At 33.9% G+C, this 19,502-nt stretch overlaps 1 protein-coding gene across 1 annotated transcript in view; it reads right to left on the bottom strand.

The window, feature by feature from the left end:
• Nucleotides 1-306: 306 nt before the first annotated feature.
• The window catches only part of LOC143463537 (uncharacterized), an 84,571-nt gene continuing 65,375 nt past the window's right edge, over nucleotides 307-19,502 (bottom strand). Inside the window, exons 29-59 of the mRNA XM_076962052.1 lie at nucleotides 18,065-18,181; nucleotides 14,624-14,740; nucleotides 14,146-14,270; nucleotides 13,931-14,035; nucleotides 13,441-13,567; nucleotides 13,157-13,198; nucleotides 12,150-12,249; nucleotides 10,759-10,996; nucleotides 10,245-10,439; nucleotides 9,182-9,374; nucleotides 8,837-9,067; nucleotides 8,432-8,599; nucleotides 7,596-7,828; nucleotides 7,286-7,370; nucleotides 6,987-7,148; nucleotides 6,660-6,803; nucleotides 6,154-6,426; nucleotides 5,889-6,068; nucleotides 5,514-5,692; nucleotides 5,080-5,230; nucleotides 4,355-4,568; nucleotides 4,239-4,285; nucleotides 3,452-3,497; nucleotides 3,150-3,315; nucleotides 2,916-3,076; nucleotides 2,436-2,607; nucleotides 2,278-2,348; nucleotides 1,323-1,512; nucleotides 1,105-1,212; nucleotides 907-1,009; nucleotides 307-786 (exon numbers count right to left, since the gene is read on the bottom strand). Of these exons, the coding sequence (XP_076818167.1) occupies nucleotides 635-786; nucleotides 907-1,009; nucleotides 1,105-1,212; nucleotides 1,323-1,512; nucleotides 2,278-2,348; nucleotides 2,436-2,607; nucleotides 2,916-3,076; nucleotides 3,150-3,315; nucleotides 3,452-3,497; nucleotides 4,239-4,285; nucleotides 4,355-4,568; nucleotides 5,080-5,230; nucleotides 5,514-5,692; nucleotides 5,889-6,068; nucleotides 6,154-6,426; nucleotides 6,660-6,803; nucleotides 6,987-7,148; nucleotides 7,286-7,370; nucleotides 7,596-7,828; nucleotides 8,432-8,599; nucleotides 8,837-9,067; nucleotides 9,182-9,374; nucleotides 10,245-10,439; nucleotides 10,759-10,996; nucleotides 12,150-12,249; nucleotides 13,157-13,198; nucleotides 13,441-13,567; nucleotides 13,931-14,035; nucleotides 14,146-14,270; nucleotides 14,624-14,740; nucleotides 18,065-18,181 (4,595 nt within the window). The 3' untranslated portion in view covers nucleotides 307-634. The remainder of the gene's footprint in view (nucleotides 787-906; nucleotides 1,010-1,104; nucleotides 1,213-1,322; nucleotides 1,513-2,277; nucleotides 2,349-2,435; nucleotides 2,608-2,915; nucleotides 3,077-3,149; nucleotides 3,316-3,451; nucleotides 3,498-4,238; nucleotides 4,286-4,354; nucleotides 4,569-5,079; nucleotides 5,231-5,513; nucleotides 5,693-5,888; nucleotides 6,069-6,153; nucleotides 6,427-6,659; nucleotides 6,804-6,986; nucleotides 7,149-7,285; nucleotides 7,371-7,595; nucleotides 7,829-8,431; nucleotides 8,600-8,836; nucleotides 9,068-9,181; nucleotides 9,375-10,244; nucleotides 10,440-10,758; nucleotides 10,997-12,149; nucleotides 12,250-13,156; nucleotides 13,199-13,440; nucleotides 13,568-13,930; nucleotides 14,036-14,145; nucleotides 14,271-14,623; nucleotides 14,741-18,064; nucleotides 18,182-19,502) is intronic.

The following is a 19,502-nucleotide window of genomic DNA, read 5'->3' as shown; positions in this document are numbered from 1 at the left end:
CCGAGCTAATTACACGTAAATCAGGATCCTTCTCAGCAAATCGCCGCCTTCGTATCTTATCACAAACCTTCCACAAAACAGTGTTAAACTGCCGTATAGTGTTACTGATTACTGGCCTGCGTGCCGCAGTGCACGTATTAAACTTTGTTTTTCTGCTAAAGAGCAGGTTTTTAGGAAATTAGTTTCTAACTTTTTGTTTGTCTTGTGTCTAAGTGATGTTTTAAAATGACAAAAATCACCTTGGAAAATAGCAAATCAAACCGGAATCCAATTTGCAACCACCACCACGACATTACGAAACAGCGGTGAACATTTTAGTTATTGTTTATTAGTCAATTCATTACACGAGTATTATTTCCAGTTAAATATGATTGAAGGTTATACTTATGTTCTTGGTTATTTGTAATATTGCGAAAGTGTACAGCACAGAAAATAAAACCCTTTTGGCTGACAAAAGGTTAGGTGAGAGTATTCTAACCGCACGCAACAATAGAGTCAGATAATTCAACAAGTAAATCAAGGGAAGACACCCACATATGTTAAGATAAGTTCTCTGCAATGTAATGAGCAGACATTGTATTTGGTGACGCGCAGCTACAAAGATGTAGTTTAACTAAGCATCGGTTTCTATTCTTCAACGACTTTTTTTGCCACCGATCAGCATCATTGCACAGATAGCAGCCAGGATGAAAATAACCATCAAGCCTAAAACCTCTACAATCGAGAGAGAGTGAACGGAATCCATAGCAACCTCAAGCTTTCCAGCAGTGCGAATAACCTCGGGATCTGAAAACAATAAACCGTTTGTTTTTTTAGTAGGCTAAATACTGTTCACATACCCTACTCCAGTTTGAAGGTTATGTTTTGTACACATAATAGGATTACGCTCAGTACAGTTTGTACAACCTGAGCAGATTTTTCCATCTTCCTGAAGGATTCGATTGCCGAAGCACTTGCAGTAAGATTCGTATCCGTTGGAAATGCACTTATCTGAACAACCACCGTTCTTCTAAACAATACACAAGTTTGTTATATAAGAGCCACTATTTCGTCTGCAAGTTGATATTCTTTATTTAGTAATTTCAAACGGAGAATTGCTGGTACCTCCTCACAAGAATTATCCGTAGCAATGAGTGAAATGGGCTTCGAGCTAATTATATGGAGATTAGGATCCTTTTCAGCATATCGTCGCTTTCTTTTTTTATTGCAGTTCTTTCGCAAACAAACAGTGTTACAATTTAACATTTCTAAATAACTGCATCAGACGTCTGTTCACTTTAGTAAAAAAAAGTCGCTGATGAACTCATGAGCTTTAAACTCACCAGGTCTTCGCAAGTAGAATCGTGGACATCAACACAGATTCTAACCATGCAATGGACAAAGATTTTCTGATTAGCTTTAGCAATGCCTGTCCATATAAATGACTTGAAGTTGAATTGAGCGATTGTGGAATTGTAGTTCAAATTTATGTCGATTGCTCCAGGGGAATCGAAGGAGTTTGTTGCCGGGCAACTGAATATAAAAATAGTTTATCAACGTACCGCAACAACTAACCAAATAACGAGACCATAATTTAATTTTAAGGCTGAAAAATAGAAAATCCAAACAACGAAACTACGTAATAAGAGCTGTCATCTGGCAATTTACACAAATAGCTGAAGTTTATTAACGTAATTTCCCAAAAACTTTTTAAACGCAAGTTAGAAATATTGTAATGATAGCAAAACTTGGATTTCAGCAGCTATATGCAGCATGTTCTGGAACATAACTTGCGGTCCATGACATGCCTTATCCATAAACAAGTTGCACAGTGACTCAGCAGTAAGCATATTATCTTCAGAGTATGAGTATTTGAAGCGCTTACGCAATGAATATTTCAAAATTTATGTAGTCTGCTTCAGCATTTTGACTAAAATGATACCAATCCTAAGGAGGTTTTAACTTTAAAAAACTATTGCTGCTTTTTGCATCTCGAAATATGAAGGTGCACCGTCCTTATAAATCCCTATAACATTCATGCATGCTTACCAAAGAGACTGATGAATGCAGACCACAAGAGAAATACGTCCTGGAAGTAGCGCCAGAAAGTAAACAAAAACGGCCGAATACGTTCAAACTAGTGTTTTTTTTAAATTAAACGCACAAATTTGTTCTAAGCATCGGCTGTTTAACTTTGCGTAAAAAGGCTTTCGACAGAGTGATACAAACAAGGTAAAGCAATGTGCTTAATAGTGCATGCAATGACTTTTCGTACTACAGTACTTGTAGCTAGCTTACCCATTTTCCACAATTTGATACAAAGGATCACCATCGGTCGTGCTGTCAGGACTTGCCCAACAGGATCTGGCCTGTTTAAAGTTTATTAATAAAAAGTTTATTTTTTCTGAAATTAGTTTTATGGAACTTCAACACAACCAAAATAGTTTATATTTTACCTGTAGTTTTAAAAGATCATTGTTCGCCTCAATGTTACCAACTTCAAGTTTGACGTAAAGGCGCTCAGGAACAGTAACTTCCGATACACTATCGCTGTTATATTGTGAGTCTGTGAAGGAAATTTTGACATCGAAATTTCCCTCGCTGAGTTGAGACTGTAGGATGTGTTTCCTGTCAACGGTAGAAAGTTGATGATTGCTTTAGCATCTTCATCATTTACGGGATGAAAAATTTGCAAGCTTGAAATAACCTCAGTTTAGAACATAGTTTCATTATTTGCATTGTTTGGGATTATACCAGTTTATTACATGCGTAAGTCTTCAGTTACTTGTACAATTTGAAATAATAACTAAACCAGTTAAAGGAAAGTTAAATAATAACGGTTGTATGTAACAGATAACTACAACACACTTTTCAATAACACAGCAGAACAGCACCACCACACTTCAGGAATGCGGTTTTTATCAAGTATTCCTTACTTGATCGTAGGCTCAATACCAGCAGACCTCACAACTTCGGATGTGTTGTAATTACAAGTGACATTGAAGCAAGAATCCTTATATCGTTCAATAGATCTGTTGCTGTTCAACGCAGGAAGATTACGTACAACGTACACGACTTCTATTCTCCCGTCATCAACCTGACCATTCCACGTGTAATTGGATGTCACATTGATTGCAGTGTTAATAATCATTACAGAGTCAAATACTCACAATGAAGTCAGCTCCACAGTCGCCAAAAGATAAATTCAAAGAAGGTGAATCGGCAGACGTGATACACTGCTCGGGAAGATCATTCCCGTTTGTGAGATGATTTGGAGAAATGATGATCTGATCGTCATCCCTGATTTCTAGTCTTGTTATATCGCTACTTGACAAGCTAAAGTATCATGAAAAAAAAAAAGTTGAAAACACATCGACAAACAAGATGATACTCCAAATTAGTCCAATTCAAGCAATACCCACAACCAGAGCTTACTAACAAAGCTTAAATATAAATGCAATGCATAACTTACCCAATGAACACTCTATCAGTGCACTGCAAAAGTGTTTCTTCAAGTGCTGTCGGAAAAAAGAGCACAGAGTAAAGCCTCTACAAGTAACTTAATATGTGTAGCAGAGTTGTAAACGGGCCTTATATTGTTAACCCGAAAATATAAGCTCGAACCCAATAATTAGTTTGAAGTCTGAATTGGGTCCAAAAATTAATTTTACTGAATGAATCAAAGTCATCCTTTGACTGTCATCATTTTCCAAGTTGCACTTTCCGCTCTGCGAGATGTTTTTAGCATTCTGTGCGCATGCGCAGTCATGTAATCACGACGCAAAGCTGTCATGGCTGTGGTAGAGTCTAAATTCGGGCCCAAATCTAGCCAGACATACAAAAAAATTACACGTCAACCAAACTTTAAAACTTGAAGAACTGGTAAGCTCCGGTTTTCTTACTCGTTAAGAATTGCAATGCTTCAGAATCACTGAATGCAAACCTAAATCGCTTTTCTGTAAAAACACTGCCGACTAAACGTTGGTGTGATTTTATGAGAATTACCGTAACTTGAAAGTGTAACGCAGGATAATAAAGGTCTTATCATCAAATATTAGGAACTACTGGTGTATACAGAACTTTATTTGACAGAAAATGAAGTCCTGTACTGAAAAGTAGCGCCTTCTATTTGATGATTATTATGCCTGGTGGAAACCATAGTATATTTATGAAGTTCATATGTTTACATATATTGTCGAACTTATATTTCTAAAGTGTATGCTCCAAATTAAATTATAAAATATTCCAACGTTACCTACCAACACATTCTCCATCTATTTTTACTGTCCCGTTGGTACAAATGCAGCTGTAAAACGTTAAATACATAATGTATCACATGACAGTCAAAATGTATTCATTTTAATTGAAAAATCACCTAAACGATCCATTTCCATTCAAACAAACCGAATTGACCCCACAATTGTCAAGGTCCAGGCCACATTCATCAATGTCCAGGCAACTATTAGGATCTGACTGACTTTGATTGTAGCCGTCATAACACGAGCACACAACACCAGTGATCACTGACCGACAACCCTGTTTACAAGGTCCAGGACAATTGTTTGTAATATTACAGTCGATCCCATCTCCTGAAAATCAGCAAAGATCATTATTTCTACCCATTTCAATTGAAAAATGCATTAGTTTGGTTAAACATTTGATTTTTCTAAACAAGGCACTCGATTCTACAAAACGGACAGCATTTCAACCTACGTCATCGAGTCATATTTGGTCTAAATTATGTTCAGAATTTAGAAATTCTTATATGAATATGGTAATAACGGAATCATACTTGCGGCATATCTAACGAAAACACTGCACTTTTTGCCATCCTTTTACTGTGGTATATTAATGTTCTTCATGTAAATTGTAAAGGTTTGAAAAATGCAAAAGCTACTGTATAATCATTATAATGCTTTCATATAAAATGAAATGAGGATCATGGTTTTTTTTTCAGATAACAACTTATGTCCTATAGGCTATGTGACTATAGTGAGGTAATACTGACTTGACAGGAATAAATACTAAACAAATATATAGTCTCAAAAACTAATAATATCGTTATCTTATGTGTATCGTCAACGTCTCGTATAAACCCACCCTCAGTTCCGTTAGGACACGGGCCACACTCTATACCCATAGGAGTATCTGTACAATTAACATCCTTAAAACAGCGGAATACGTCGCAAGTATTTCCTGAGATGTTGCAGATGTCTCCACGCCATGTATCATTACAATTGCATCCGACCGTCTGTAAAAAGTTACAAATATGCAATACGTTACTTCTAACAAGATCACCAGAACTCTTTATGTTTATTGGCCTTCGGTTTCTCCAGGTGTCAAATGAATTGCTTGAAATTGAATTGGACGTGAGATTTCAGGGCAAAATTTATTTTTACTCGACAGTTGTCGAAAGCTGCATTTATTTTGGTGTCCAACGTTTCACTAAGATCAAACGTCACTATACCATAATTCTGAAACATCAACTTTATTATCATTTACCGTAACAATCTACCATGCGAGACAAAATTTACCTGGAAGTACAAGCTGTCAGTTGATAGAATGTTGTTATAATTGCACGTTCCATTATTTTCGCAGTAGCAAAACTTCACAACAATTTTCAAAATTGTTATTCCGTTGTTGCCATCATCGGCTTGAACTTCAAGCAAGCCAGACGTTAGAACTTCGGTTGGAGTCAATTCCAACTCACCGTCTGATGTACAATATATAGAAGTTAACGTTGAATCTCAATTGGAAAACAAAAGGATTAGAAGCACATTTTATGATTTTCCTCGTAGAATATTGTATGAAGTCAAAGATCAACAAAAAGTACCCGTTAGTACGTTTTTCAAATATAACTAAAAAATTATTATGCACACAATTTATATACTCTAATTTAAAAAATGTACCAGGTGTAATTAAAACATTTTCAAACGTGGATGCATTAGTTAAAGAGAGAGTGATGTTATCTCCATTTTCATCAGATGCTACAAGTATAAGAGTGGATGTCACTCCAAACGCAACTTGAAAACAGCCATCAATAAAATTTTGGGAACTTTCTGATATATTCAGGGTTGGAGGAATGTTTGCTGAAATAAACACCAACAGTCAGAAAAATGCTTTCTTTGCATTCACAGACAAACAAAATTCATATGATAATTGTAGGTTTTTTACCATTCATAGAATTTTCATCCATCGCTCGGTTGGTTGCCATCAAAGTTTGTTGGCCAATGTCGGTTCTGTTTGTTACCAAGGTATCAAAAAGACACTGCGTAATAATTACTCCACTCTGGGTACAGCCTGCAGCAACTTCAGCGAAATAAGAAGCATTTCTCTGTTCTCGAACCAATTCCTCGAGAAACGGAGGTTCTTCAGGATTGGCTTGATTATAGGTTGAATAATCATTGGATCCGTAATCGAATAAACTTTCTGACTCCAGGATTTGCCCTAAAAATGCAGATAATTAAATTTGACTTGATGTTCAATCAGTCGACACATCTAATGTATTACACCAGATTTCTCGTTCATTTGACTTTCCAATAAAAGTGTATACTACTGTCAACTTAACCAGGTTCTTTACAATTCTGAATTTCAAATGTCAAGCTTTCATGAATAAAATTAATTAAAACTTTGGTATTTTGCAAGCTTTTTCCTTTATTCAATCATTCTACTGTACTTACACGTCTGCCCAAAATCATAAATCTTTCGCTCTGATAACTTTTCATCCAGGATATCTAAGTCAGTTGTGACTAGCAGATTATCGTAATTTAAAACTGTTCCATTCCGAAGTTCGAAGTCATCTTCCTTAATTCCTGACCACGCACCTTAAAAGCATATCAAGTTAATTAGCTTATTAAGAATATAACGTCGCAAAAATATTCACGAAGCTAAAACACAGCGAATTAGTCACAGAAACTTCATTTTCAATTTACATAGTTACGAATGTCAAAAGGACAATGCGTTTTTCCAAATAAGGAATTTTAAATCGTAGTTCTTCGTCAACAAACCTAATAAACCCTTTGATACATTTTGCAGGGCAGGGTCTACCACCACTTTCAAGTCAGCGATGAATAAATTAGTGGAAACTTCAAAACTGTTGGTGCTTGGAAATATGGCCTTGTAAACTCCGTCGACCACAGAAAGGGTGACGTTTTCGATTGTCACCTCAACTAAAATGTGAACAAAAACAGAACATTTACAATTACATCATCAGTTTTAGTTATACAGTAATAATGTATTGCTATGGCTACCAAAAATGTTAAAACCTGCAACTTGGCCATTTCTGGTGTCAGCAGTCTGCACTTACTTTCGCTCACTGATTGAGGCGCTCCGTTAACTTTGACAATAAAACTTGTTCCATTTGGATCGTCTTCATCGAGTTCAAATTGTACCTGGACAACATAATATTATCAGTTGTTATTTTACTTATTAAGACATATCTAATTTCAGAAAAGCAAAAAACAGGTTCAACGAAAGACGAAGTATTATAACAGCATTGCCATCACAAAACATCTCGCACGTGGAGATTGCATTGACATTCACTCCTTGGCAACGCAGTCATATTAAAACTTTAGCCGTTAAAAAGCATTAAAAGTGAGCCATTAAAAATAACGCACTGTTCCAGAGTCAGTCGTATTATCCTTGACAGCGAATGCAGAAAAAATAGTTGCTTTTGTTTCTTCTCCTTTGTCGTTTATAGCTCGCCGCGTTCGCGACTGAACAAGGAAAGCAGGAGAGTAAAATAGATAATATTCTCCAAGGCCATTGAAAGTATAAAAAACTTCATCCAAAGTAACAATGTGAGGATCTCCGTGGCGACACGACAGTGGCGATGTGTGAGTATTAAATGCTGTCAAAATGTAATATTTTTAAAGGTGTTTGCTATAAGATATTAATCGTTACATTTGTTCCTACAGAATAAAAGCTGTTATGGGCATTTTAGCTAAGGATCTGGATTTTCGTGCAGCCTGGTGCCACATATCTCTATATTATATCGATTTCAATGTTGCTACGTGTCTTTGGGAACAGGTTTCAGACAGAATAAGCGAAGGTTTGTCTGACAGCTTGATCATCGTTTTACAAAATTTTGTCTGCTTTTTCGGGGATTACCATTACTTGTAGTCCATTTGTTGGTTTTCTTTTTTCTAGTTCGGGCTCCCGTACTCTTTTTGTCCGACGTGCATTGTGAACAATAACATTACACTAACTAAGGGAGCACACTGTAGTCAAGTACTAGCGTGGTATTGAGCGTTTGAAAAAGTTTGCCACAAATCTGGATTGAATTTGCAATTTTGGGGGGTCATTTTGGGAATTATTAGGAGATCATGGAGTTTATTCAAGAGGTACAAAGGCGGTATACAAAAACTTGAAATCAAACATGCGACACGTCGCACTTTCAATATAGGTTTGTGAGTTTCAGTTGGGACCGCTCGCTTATGTCTTTCATACTAACCCAGTGCTGCTTTGTAAGTTACTTCGCTGATGTCAGAACGCGGAATTTGAAAGAGTTCATGTCGACTGGCAAACGGGCCGGCAACAAATGATCCAGCTTGGTTATAACAGCATCGTGCAGATGGGTCAGGAAGTTGCACTATAGGTCTTGGCTGGAAACATTCTAGATCTAAAAAGAAACAAAGAAATAATCTACAGCAACAATAGCAGTGCGGTGTTTGTCGCTATATACTCTGATGTTGTATCTACATGTATGTTTATAACAATTGAACTTCATTTACAGAGAAGTTGCGATTGACAAATAGTGAAAACTGCATATGAGCATATTTGTCACCGTTGTTATTCAATATTTGAAAGGGCAAACCAAACACAAACTAGCATTGTTATGCATAGCTAGCATACTTACCACTGCTATCTCGTAACCACTCCGATATATCATAATTACTAGACAATCTATTTTCTATCGACGAATGAAACCGCGGATCAGTTTCAGCATGAAACTTAGTCCACGGACACGATCTTATAGATAAGTCCAAGGGCCATTCTGTTTGCTTTAAATACCAAAACCAGCAATCTTGTTCAGCTTGGTTGAAAACCGTGCTCAGTTCATAAAAAAAGGTTCCTTTAAAAATCGCATCTGTAAAAATGAAACAGAAATCGCACTGCTGTCGGTAGATATCATTTCTGCAACTAAAGGATTTAGACTCGAGCATGTAAACATATAAGATAACTGTTACTGACTGAGATTTACCCGGATTCTGATAGTCTCTGTTTGGCTGATAATTTCCAGCAGAAGTAATTTCTGGAATAGCACCCACTTTATAACCAATTATAGCATTTTCAACAGGTCGCCATCCGATCGGTTCATATAACATGTCGCCATAGACATAAAACAAAAATGTCTTTATGTTGTCAGTGACTAATATTGCTTGGAATGTGCAGTGCTGAAACAAATTTATTGTAAACATATTTTTCAACTGAAGAGTACGTTGCCCTTTAAAGATTTATAATTAAAATGACTTCAGTAGGTTGGAGCTACATCTTACATACCAAGTGGGTGCAATGAGCACTACAAAAGCAGATTTATACATTTCAATAATTAAAAAGCTGACATGTTTATTTTCAACGACGCTTGTTTTTCGTTAAAGCATACAACAAAAACAAATTAAAACAGTAAACTTTTGGAGTTTTAAGTTTGTTAACGTGTTACAATTGAAACAACAAAAAAATATAGTAAAATAAGCTATCACTATCAGTGTGCTACAAACAAGACAAACTAAATCGAAAAAAGTTTACTGCGTAACAGATTGCACGGTTGAGTTGAGTTTTACATTTCAAACCGTTTTTTAAAATTACATGAGGATTTTAAAATGCCTAAGATTTTATCAACTTGTTTGTGCCATTTATATGTTTCAGTGCGAATTTACCACAGTGTTCGTAGTCGCAAATATTCCGTTTCTTTGGCCCTGAAAAGTAGTGCACTCTTATCTGTGTAGCCTATTTTGTCGATATCATATGGACATGGAAAACAATTTATGACATTCGACAAGCAAACTGTCGAAATTCTGGAATAGGAGTTTAAGTAATTTAGTAGTAAAGCTTCAAAATGCTACAAAATCAAATTACGAAAACTTAAATTTCAAAAATCTTTTTTTAGATTCATTCCTTTTGTACGATATGATGACATACAAACGATGTTAAACAAAATCAAATAATTAATTAGTGGAAAATGTATACAATTGCTTTTATTGCAACCACTTGTACATGCAAAATTAAAATATTATAGAAGTCTCTTCGTGTAAAAAGATACGTACATTTTCATCAAAAGCATCTGGTGGTTGCGCAGATGGGGTCGTAATTACAACTTCATACCAAGTTGCTTTAAAAATAAACGTTGGAGTAAAATCATCAACGTCAAAAAGGTTTTCAAGTACGTCCATTACTCTTACAACAACGTCATTGCCGACTCCATTAAATGTTTTTCCAGTCTTAGGATTAATTTTGTAACCCTGATAAGTACAGTAAGAAAATTATGTGGTGTTTATTATCAAACAGATATACAAAATTCCATACTGAAAAATCTTGAACATATCTTTGCTGACAATAGAAGGTGTTTCATCGGAGAATTACAAATGGCAAATAAATGGATTACGATTTTTAAGAGCATTAGAAACTTGACCATACTGTTATTCCTCCATGGAACGTAATCATAAAACACCTTAATGCTTCAATGAGCATATCTACAATGTGTTGTTCTAAAACTATTATTTCTTCTATAAAAAAGCAAGTAGGTTTTAGTAAAAATCAATGACAAACATTCATACTAACATGATAACACATTTGTCCTGTATTTCCATCGGTCCTTCCGACAGGTTGGAAATGATCCCAAAATGGAGAAATAATAACAAAAGATGCTGAGTCTAAAGCAATCTGATCAGGAGGTGGCTTAAAAAATCCATCAGCAAGGGAAGAACTGATATCTCCGAGAACAATGACGCCATCAGCAAACAATTGGAGCTTTGAAAAAAATTTCTTCCCAAGTGGAATTCCATTTCCTCCAATAAGCCTGTAGTGCACACATGTTTCAAGTAACAAAACTTGCATGCTAATAAATCATGAAAAATGTTCTTCTGTAATCTAGAGTAAGTCATTTTATTTATCTGGTTACAGAAAGACAGTCACAACTTTAGCAAAAAAACTAACGTTTAAGTAAAAGTAGCTACAACCTTAAAATAAATTAAATTACTAAGAAATATTTAGGATGCATATACTGTATAATTAATTGATCCAATCTGACAAAAAGTAATTTAAATGATAAAGTAATAAACCTTGGAAGGTAGGAATAATAAATTAAAAAATTAATAAATAGGTAAATTTTTTCTTTTACAACGGTCTTGCGTTAGATTGATATAACTGCATCAATAGCCATTTTGTTAAACAAAATATATATATATATATATATAAACAAGTTACAAAGTATAGGAGGGAGACCACCATCGGATGGAATAAGACCAAGATATACGATTGAAAATAATAACACGCGTATGTGGTGAAGTTATTCAGGTTCAAGTTTTTATCCAAGAAGGCCTTTTTCAAATTAAGAGTAATTATTTAACACTTCATTGTGTCAATTTTCGCTTCATAATAATTACACATCAAGAATGCGTGCTCCAAATTTTTTTTGTATTAATTGTGTAACTGTGTGTACTTTCGTATAAAAATCTTTTCTTGGCTAATTTTGTTATCGCCGTTCTTGCCTGATGACCTTTATGTGTAGGGGTCAGTGAAACAAAAGTTCAATTAAAGGTCTAACAACAAAATAGCATTCTCTATCATCCATATTATGCCTTGTGTGAACACAGATCTCTAAAAGTTTTCAGAAGAAATGCAGTATAAAAGTTAACATTGTTAATGTATATTACAGTTAATGTATATTCTATTGTTATTAATGGGCTAACTATTAGAAGTTAAACATTGTTTTATCCTTTGTTGCTTGTATTGCTTCCACTTGCATTGACTGATTGATGCTTTGGCAATTATTTAAACAGTGCACTGTTTACCTGAACCACTGAACAGGTGCAAGCGCCAATATAAAACAAAACAGTAGTAGTAATACCTAACATCAAACTCGTATTGCATACTTGTGAGTCTAACGCTATAACTTCCACACTAAATGTGTTGACAATAAAATGGTAATCACAGTCTACTTGGTTACTTACTGTATTGGCTGAGACATGTCTACTCCCTTACCACCTCCTTTGACTTCAATATCTCCAGCCTCTGCACAAAATGGAAGCAGGCCTCGAGGAAAGGGATGATCTGTTTTAAACAACAAATGAACAACATTAAAATGTCAACAGCGTGCAATATTTTAATTAGATGTCAAAATTATTCACTGATCTCGAAAATAAACCAATATACAGATTTTTCAATTCGAATATGAAGGTTTGTGTGGTGCTTTGGTTTTTTAGTATCCTGTTTGTCTGTGCAGACTTTTAATTATTAACTTGTTAACCATCATGACATACGTACAGTAGAATTCTGTTAATACAGTACGTTCACCTCGGGCGAGCAGAGTTTTGAATTTAATAAATGGTAGTTGTGAAAACCAATTTTAAATGCTCATACTAAACAATTTTACCAAACAACCTCCAGGGGTTAAAATGCAGTCATTAAATTTACTGTATTTATTGAGTAAGCAAAACATGCATTTAAAACTGCAATGTGCTGCTTCAGCTAACTGATTTTCCAACACACTTTGTTTGAATGGATAGGCTAATAATTCTCAAAATTTCACTGCTCGTGTACAACCTGTAAACATCGATTTTTCTCTGAGATATTTTGCAAAAATACCTTTTTACAAAAATGAACAAATTTAACCCGGTTCCCATTAACTTTCCAAATAAGGATCACCCTAATATATATAAATATAATAACATATACCGTTTATACGTACTGTATGTCATATATGCATTCACTGAACCCACTAGTTAGTAATGTTTCAGATACCAATTGTTGGAAGAAAAGTTCATTTAAAAGCGAACGAAACTAGGAGCACTTGCATTAAATTTCTACTTTCATAGTTGACATTGGCGGTGTACTGAAAATGCATTTCACTTTAAACCAACTAAACTTTAGTGCAACCGATGTTTGAAAAAGTTCTTAACAAAACAAAAATTCTTACAAGGCTAAATTTGCAATTTTGAAGTACCAAAATTATACTAACCTGATGCCTTGGATGTTGAAATCACAGATGAAAAGATAGAAACTAAAAAAATTCAAACATGTTACTGAAAACACACGTGCATTTGACCACTGTGAAGCTGGTTGTTTAAGGTTAAGGAACATACTTTAGTCGCATTTCTTTTGCATGATATGTTAAAAACATTAAAAACAAACTTGATTGAGCATTTATGATATGCAAATCAAACAGGTTGCAAATTTCTTATGCAATATGACAATACTAAAATATAAACCAAACCAAATAACAAAAGACATAATTATTTGTACCTATTTCTAATTTCAGTCGAAATCCTGTTCTTTCAACTGAACCATCGGTTTTAAATACTATGGTCAATGTGTTTGTGACAGAGATGTAAAGTCGTGGAAGTTCAGATCCACAAAATCTGTCATCGCTCTTAAAACATAAACAATGACCTTTAATGCTTTATAATTTTGAAAGCACCTTACTTAGTTCCACCAAACATCATGATGTTTCAGTAGATAGTTGATTCAAATGCTGAGGAAATAATTTTTGTTTTGTTGACAAACTATCATTTTGACCATAAAGAAAAGTATGTTATTATCAAAGGACTGACTGAAAATGAAATAAGTAGACAAAACAAAGACGGTTATTTAATTATTGTTAAATAGAAAAAAATAATTTCACTCCAGTATGGGACCAATGGCCACATTCTCAGACAATGAACAACATTAAAAAAGGTGGTAGTAACTTTCTTCTAACAAGCTAAAAATAACAATAAAAATTTTCACTTAATACCAAATCTTGATCCTCATCATAATCCCCATCTACAATTAGTACATAATCATAATTGCAACGAGAATGTGACTCAACCGAAAAGTTGACAAAAGAAACCTGGATGCTCTGCAGACAAACATACAACAAATACATGATTACAATTTTTTCAATAAACTAAAAATCGACAACTAGAGAACTAAGGTTAAGTTTAAAAATAAGCTAAAGTACAAACTTACTTCTCCCTTTGGTGCCACAAGAGTAGTGAAACAATCAATACCATTTGCATAATTGTCAGGGAAATTTGGTGATGAAAAATATTTTGTCTCATGAATAGGTATCTCATCGTTCGAACATACATCAACTAAACGGTATCAGCAAGAAAACGTTTTAGTTAGCAATTAACTACTAGCTGACTATAGAGCGTGGGCCGATGTAAGGAATGTAAATATTGTTAAATGAAGTATGAAATACGTTACAAATGTGATTAGTGAAAAGGTCGCAGTGCTTTGAAACTAACCAACAAATATTAATAATTATAACTTAAATGGGGATATTGTTAATTGAGGCCAAGTATTTATTTGAACTAACGTTGATATAACAAAGTAGGGGCTATATATCTTATAACACAACTTAACAACCTTTAGGTGGCAAGAAAATCTATTAGAATTCCTGTAATGACACTGCAGTATTACTTTATTTGCATACAAAGCTTACTTGAACATAAAAATCCATCTCCTGTGTAACTTGGAGAACACTCACATTCAAATGAAGCAAGATTGTTAATACATATTGCATTAACATCACAGGGATTGGAATCACATTCATTTATATCTAAACATAACCTTATTAAAGCTACAGGAAGATGTCCAGAAATTTAAAAATATGAAGCAACAAATAAGGACATGTAATGACTTCATATAACACAAGACATCATAACAAAGCGTTTTGATAGCATTAAAAAAGCGTTGTTCGTCTTTACTAATTGATTTCAATGGCATGTAATTAAATATGAAGTTAGCGGTCTTAGTTTCTTTTGCATAAAATTGTTGAAAAGTAATTTTGTATGTCTTCAAAACTAAAATAATTACCTTTGATTTTTAAAACTTTAAAATAAAGATTAAATTTTCTTACTAATGCCACTGTTTCGTGAATTGAGTAACGATAGTTCAATTGTTTTTGCATTGCAGGCCACTTAACCATACAACAAACGAGCTAATGTGTTCAAAGTTTGGAAAATACAGTTAAACAGAAATATATTAAAACTAAAAACTACAAAAAAAATAAAAGTAAAACTTACTACAATGTCGAAATTAGCAACTGCTATTTTATAAAGTAACTAGCAATAGTTGTTTACCAGTAATAACTAGTACATACTACTGATTTTGTAACATCAATGATGGTCAACTTGTGGATTCAATCATACTCAACTAAATGCGATAAACTATGCTCTTCAACAATAATGAGCAAAACGATGTTTCCATGATTATCCAGGCTAGCTAGGGCAATGCTTTCAGAAATTTGAGCACATAATAAAAAAAATGAAAAACTGAATTTTTGTATTTTAAATATCATGTATCATGTTGCCTTTCAAAAACAAAGTGATCTCAAAATTTTAAGATACAGCATAGGAATTTGTGTTTGACAATGTACTGCAAGTACAGTAACATGAATGAGAATAGGCTATATCAGACTCACTGTTTAACTGTAGCTGCAGGGGGCTGCATAGTTTGCTTGTTTTAGTGTACTGTTACATCATACAGATGCTTCATCAGGCGGCTGGATAAGTAAATGAAGGCTAAAAGAGGTACAAATAATCGAGAAAGCACTGCATTTAATGTTTGCTTCCAAAATCGAAACCCCTGAACCATTAGTTTATTGCCACATTCCCATAGTTGTTGTGGCTTGATGCACATTACTGAGTAACGAGAAAAAATAAAACTAGAATTCTTAAAACTACTAAATAATTTCTTGTAAGTACCACTAATTAGGTTAAAATTAGTTGAGATTTGTTCTCAAAATTCATTATATTTTATTGTTTATTTTTCACCATTGACTGTGGAGAGCCAAAAGTATGATCATAACCTCATTGTAGGATGGTCAAACAAGAAGTATACTCTTAATTAACGAACTAGAAAAAGGGCTTCAACAGGAAAGTTGTAAATAACAGTGATGCTATCACAATGGCAAGTTAGTACGGCTACCAAACCCAGAATGCATTTATGTTAAACTTAAACTAAAGTAAACCAGAAAACACACAAGTTATGAATATAATCAGTTCATAAACACTATTTTCAGACAAACTTTGAGGGCATGGTTAGGGGTTGTTATTGTTCAAGTTGGATGACAAAAATACAACTTTACCAAACGAAACACTATTCCAGGAATCGAGATTCCGTTTCTGTGGCCAAAGTAAGGACATGATATTGAAGTCCTTAGTTGCACAAAAACATGTAAACAATTGATGCAACCTGAAAACCGAAACGCACACTTCAGCGTCTCCATAAAAAGCTGCAATAAATAACATGGATGTATAGAATTTTTGTGGACTTGTGTTGGGAGTTGTTTTTGGGCGCGTTGATTCCAATAATGACTTTCATTTTGTTCTATATGGTCAGAATTGGCCGCAATGCAAAACAAGTGTGGTGGAGTTAACAAAATTTTTAAAAATTGAAAAATATTTTTCAGTTTATCTCCCTACAATGTCAAAGATGTAAGGCACTTTCTTCTGTCCTTGCATGGTATTAATTCAAGCTGAAAGAGTCTATTTTGCCTGGACAGCTAAGTGGTTACACGAAGTACCCTTGCTTTTTGTGTTTATGGGACAATTGGAACAATCAGGAACAATTGGGTCAGGGAAAACCATATAGAAAAAATCTTTTGTTGCTATCCACTTTTCTCGTATTTTTGGTATATATAGGTCACGTATGAACCCTGAGGCATGAAAACAAGTTTCAACTTTGTGCGCACAGGCACAGAGGTACACTAAAAAAGCAAAATCCATCCTCTTTTAAATGTCGAATTGAGCAAAAACTAGAACATATAGAAAAAATCTGACAATATTGTCGAAATCTGCTTGCCGGAATTATCTTAAATATGGTCTAAAACCTCAATCCTTCAAATTGTTGAGCTGTGTAATTAAAGATAATACGCTTACTATAACTTATTTGTATTAATGATTAAAACAAAATCAATTGGGTACTGTGTTACAATAACATATGAAATTAAACGTAGTTATAAAAATATTGATGTAAATGCTCAGAGAATGCCCTGCATGAGTGAATGTAATAGTAATAATCTTCTGCTTGTCTGTTTATCTATCTGCCATGATGAGACTCCACTCACTGTCTAATAACTACCATTTAGTCTCAATATATGTTAAACTGTTCACAAAGCGGTGTAGGTCTAACTTGCATTTAAGATTATGCAATACGTCCAAAATTATACATGAAAAATAAATTGGGTTAACTTTTAACAGCAACGTTTAACTTGTAAAATTTTTTTACAGACAAAATGCTTGTAGTTTAGTGAAATAGTTCTCGCACATTCAATTAACTTGTAAGTCAGAAAAGTAATGCTTTGGGTTGCAATAAATAATTGCGTGATTAGTAGATGCAATGTGTTTACATGAGCTATAACATTTACTTCAAAAAAGTAATTTAACCCTCTTGTCTCTCGTCATTTACGTGTCCATTTTAATAAAATTTTACTTGGAGTTTAGTTGCTTGCATGGCTTCTATTACAAAATTACAGTCATTATCTTCAAAAAAGTCTTAAGAGCTTGTGGTACTCGAGCAATTTGTTTAGAAAGCTGCACGTAACTCACTAGCTCATAGTTAGAATACTTCAAAAAAAATCTTGAAGCTATTATGTATTATCACTATCTATATATGTTTGTTGATGATCCCAGTGCTCAGAAGATCACAAGACTTTAAAAAAGCCTAGTACAAAATAGAAACATTTTAACTGTTTCTATTTTATTCAAAGATTAGAAATAATCAACAAAGAATGAAGCAAGTTCAAAAATTACTCAAACCATGACTATACAGAATATCATATGAAATTCCAGTATTACTGAACATAATTATAGTATACTTAAGTCTGTAAGTATTTTTGGCACCAATTTAAAAAAGAAAACATTAAACCATTGCTGTTTACCAGTACAGTTCTTTCCATCTCCAGTGAAACCAGGTTTACAACTACACTGATATGATCCATCGTTGAAGGGACAAAAAGCATTAATATCACATGGAGACGGAACGCATGGGTGGTTTTCTAAAAAATATGATTTTTAAAAATTGATTTATAATAAGACAATTTATGCAAATAATCTCAAAACGTATTTATTTACTATAAACATCAACTAATTTTCAAATAACATATGCACTTCATCAAACACAACATATATGAATAAAAAAAACAGCAGGAAATATATTTTAGCCCCATGAAAAAAAAACAATTACAGCAATTTAATTTGAAATGCTAACAAAATTGCTGAAATTTAAAAACTAATTGACAGAAAACAAAAATGTATACCTGTGGTATGGAAACAAAACTTTGGCAAAACTTTAAAACCTTCAGCATGCTGAGTTGTTTTCTAAGCCAAATAAGTAAAAAACTCAGTAAAATAAAAACTCATTTTGAAAAATTAAAGTAATGTTTTAGCCTTCGAGGACAACAAAATTTGTGTCAGCCACACATCGTCCAAAAACAGGTTTCAAGGAACAGTGCTTTATGAAATTCGAAAGACGTTACTAAGTTTGCCGCTCAAATGGGAAAAAAAACTTAGAAACATGCTTGCTGTCTAGGTCTGGAAAAACTTGTTCAAATACAAACGACTTTCACAGTATAGTCAAACTTTGAATAATGTCATCAGGTATAAAAATTACTACAGCAAGCTCTTCCACTGAAAAAATTTAAAACAGGTTTGTATGTCACCAGATTTATTGTGACCGTATTGTATTTGGCTTTGGTAGAGATAGCATATAATTTTTTATGCTTTCTAGCCAACCACTGAGGCAAATGAATGTAGTTTTAACCAGGTAGATCACTATTCAAAAAGAAAATTCTCTGTTTAAAACAGCACAAATGATATTTTAATTGTACATGATTCTTTTTAGAACAAGCAGCATAAATTTTAAGGAAAGATCAAGAAATATAAATACAACAAAGACATAAGAATAATCCATCAATAAATATGGGCACCGGCAAATAACTCAGTGTGAGTCACCGGCAAAAAAATTGAAAATTGCGGGTATCATTAAGCCACTGCATTTTAACAGATGCAAGCAGAGAATTAAAAAATGCGAGTACTCGCAAAGTTACAAGTAAGACCTTCACGAGGTGGTAGGGGTAGAATGATTGTGACCGTGGCTCTAGCATAAACATCATTTTATTTTGTAACAAGTGGAAATGTATCACCCACAATTGAAATGAACATGCAATCTCAAACAAATTTAAGTAAGCAATTCAAAAAAACTTTGCTTTACCATGGAACATTTGCCATCCAGAGGATGACGAATTCTCTCATATTTTATAAGTATGTTCATGAAAGATTTATTTCTTGATTTCTGTTAGTAAAATGGTTTTAATTTTA

This window comes from Clavelina lepadiformis, chromosome 6 (genome assembly GCF_947623445.1).
Source record: "Clavelina lepadiformis chromosome 6, kaClaLepa1.1, whole genome shotgun sequence".
Classification (NCBI taxonomy): Eukaryota; Metazoa; Chordata; class Ascidiacea; order Aplousobranchia; family Clavelinidae; genus Clavelina; species Clavelina lepadiformis.
Note: the sequence above shows the minus strand (reverse complement) of the source record. Positions and strands in the feature narration are given on the sequence as shown.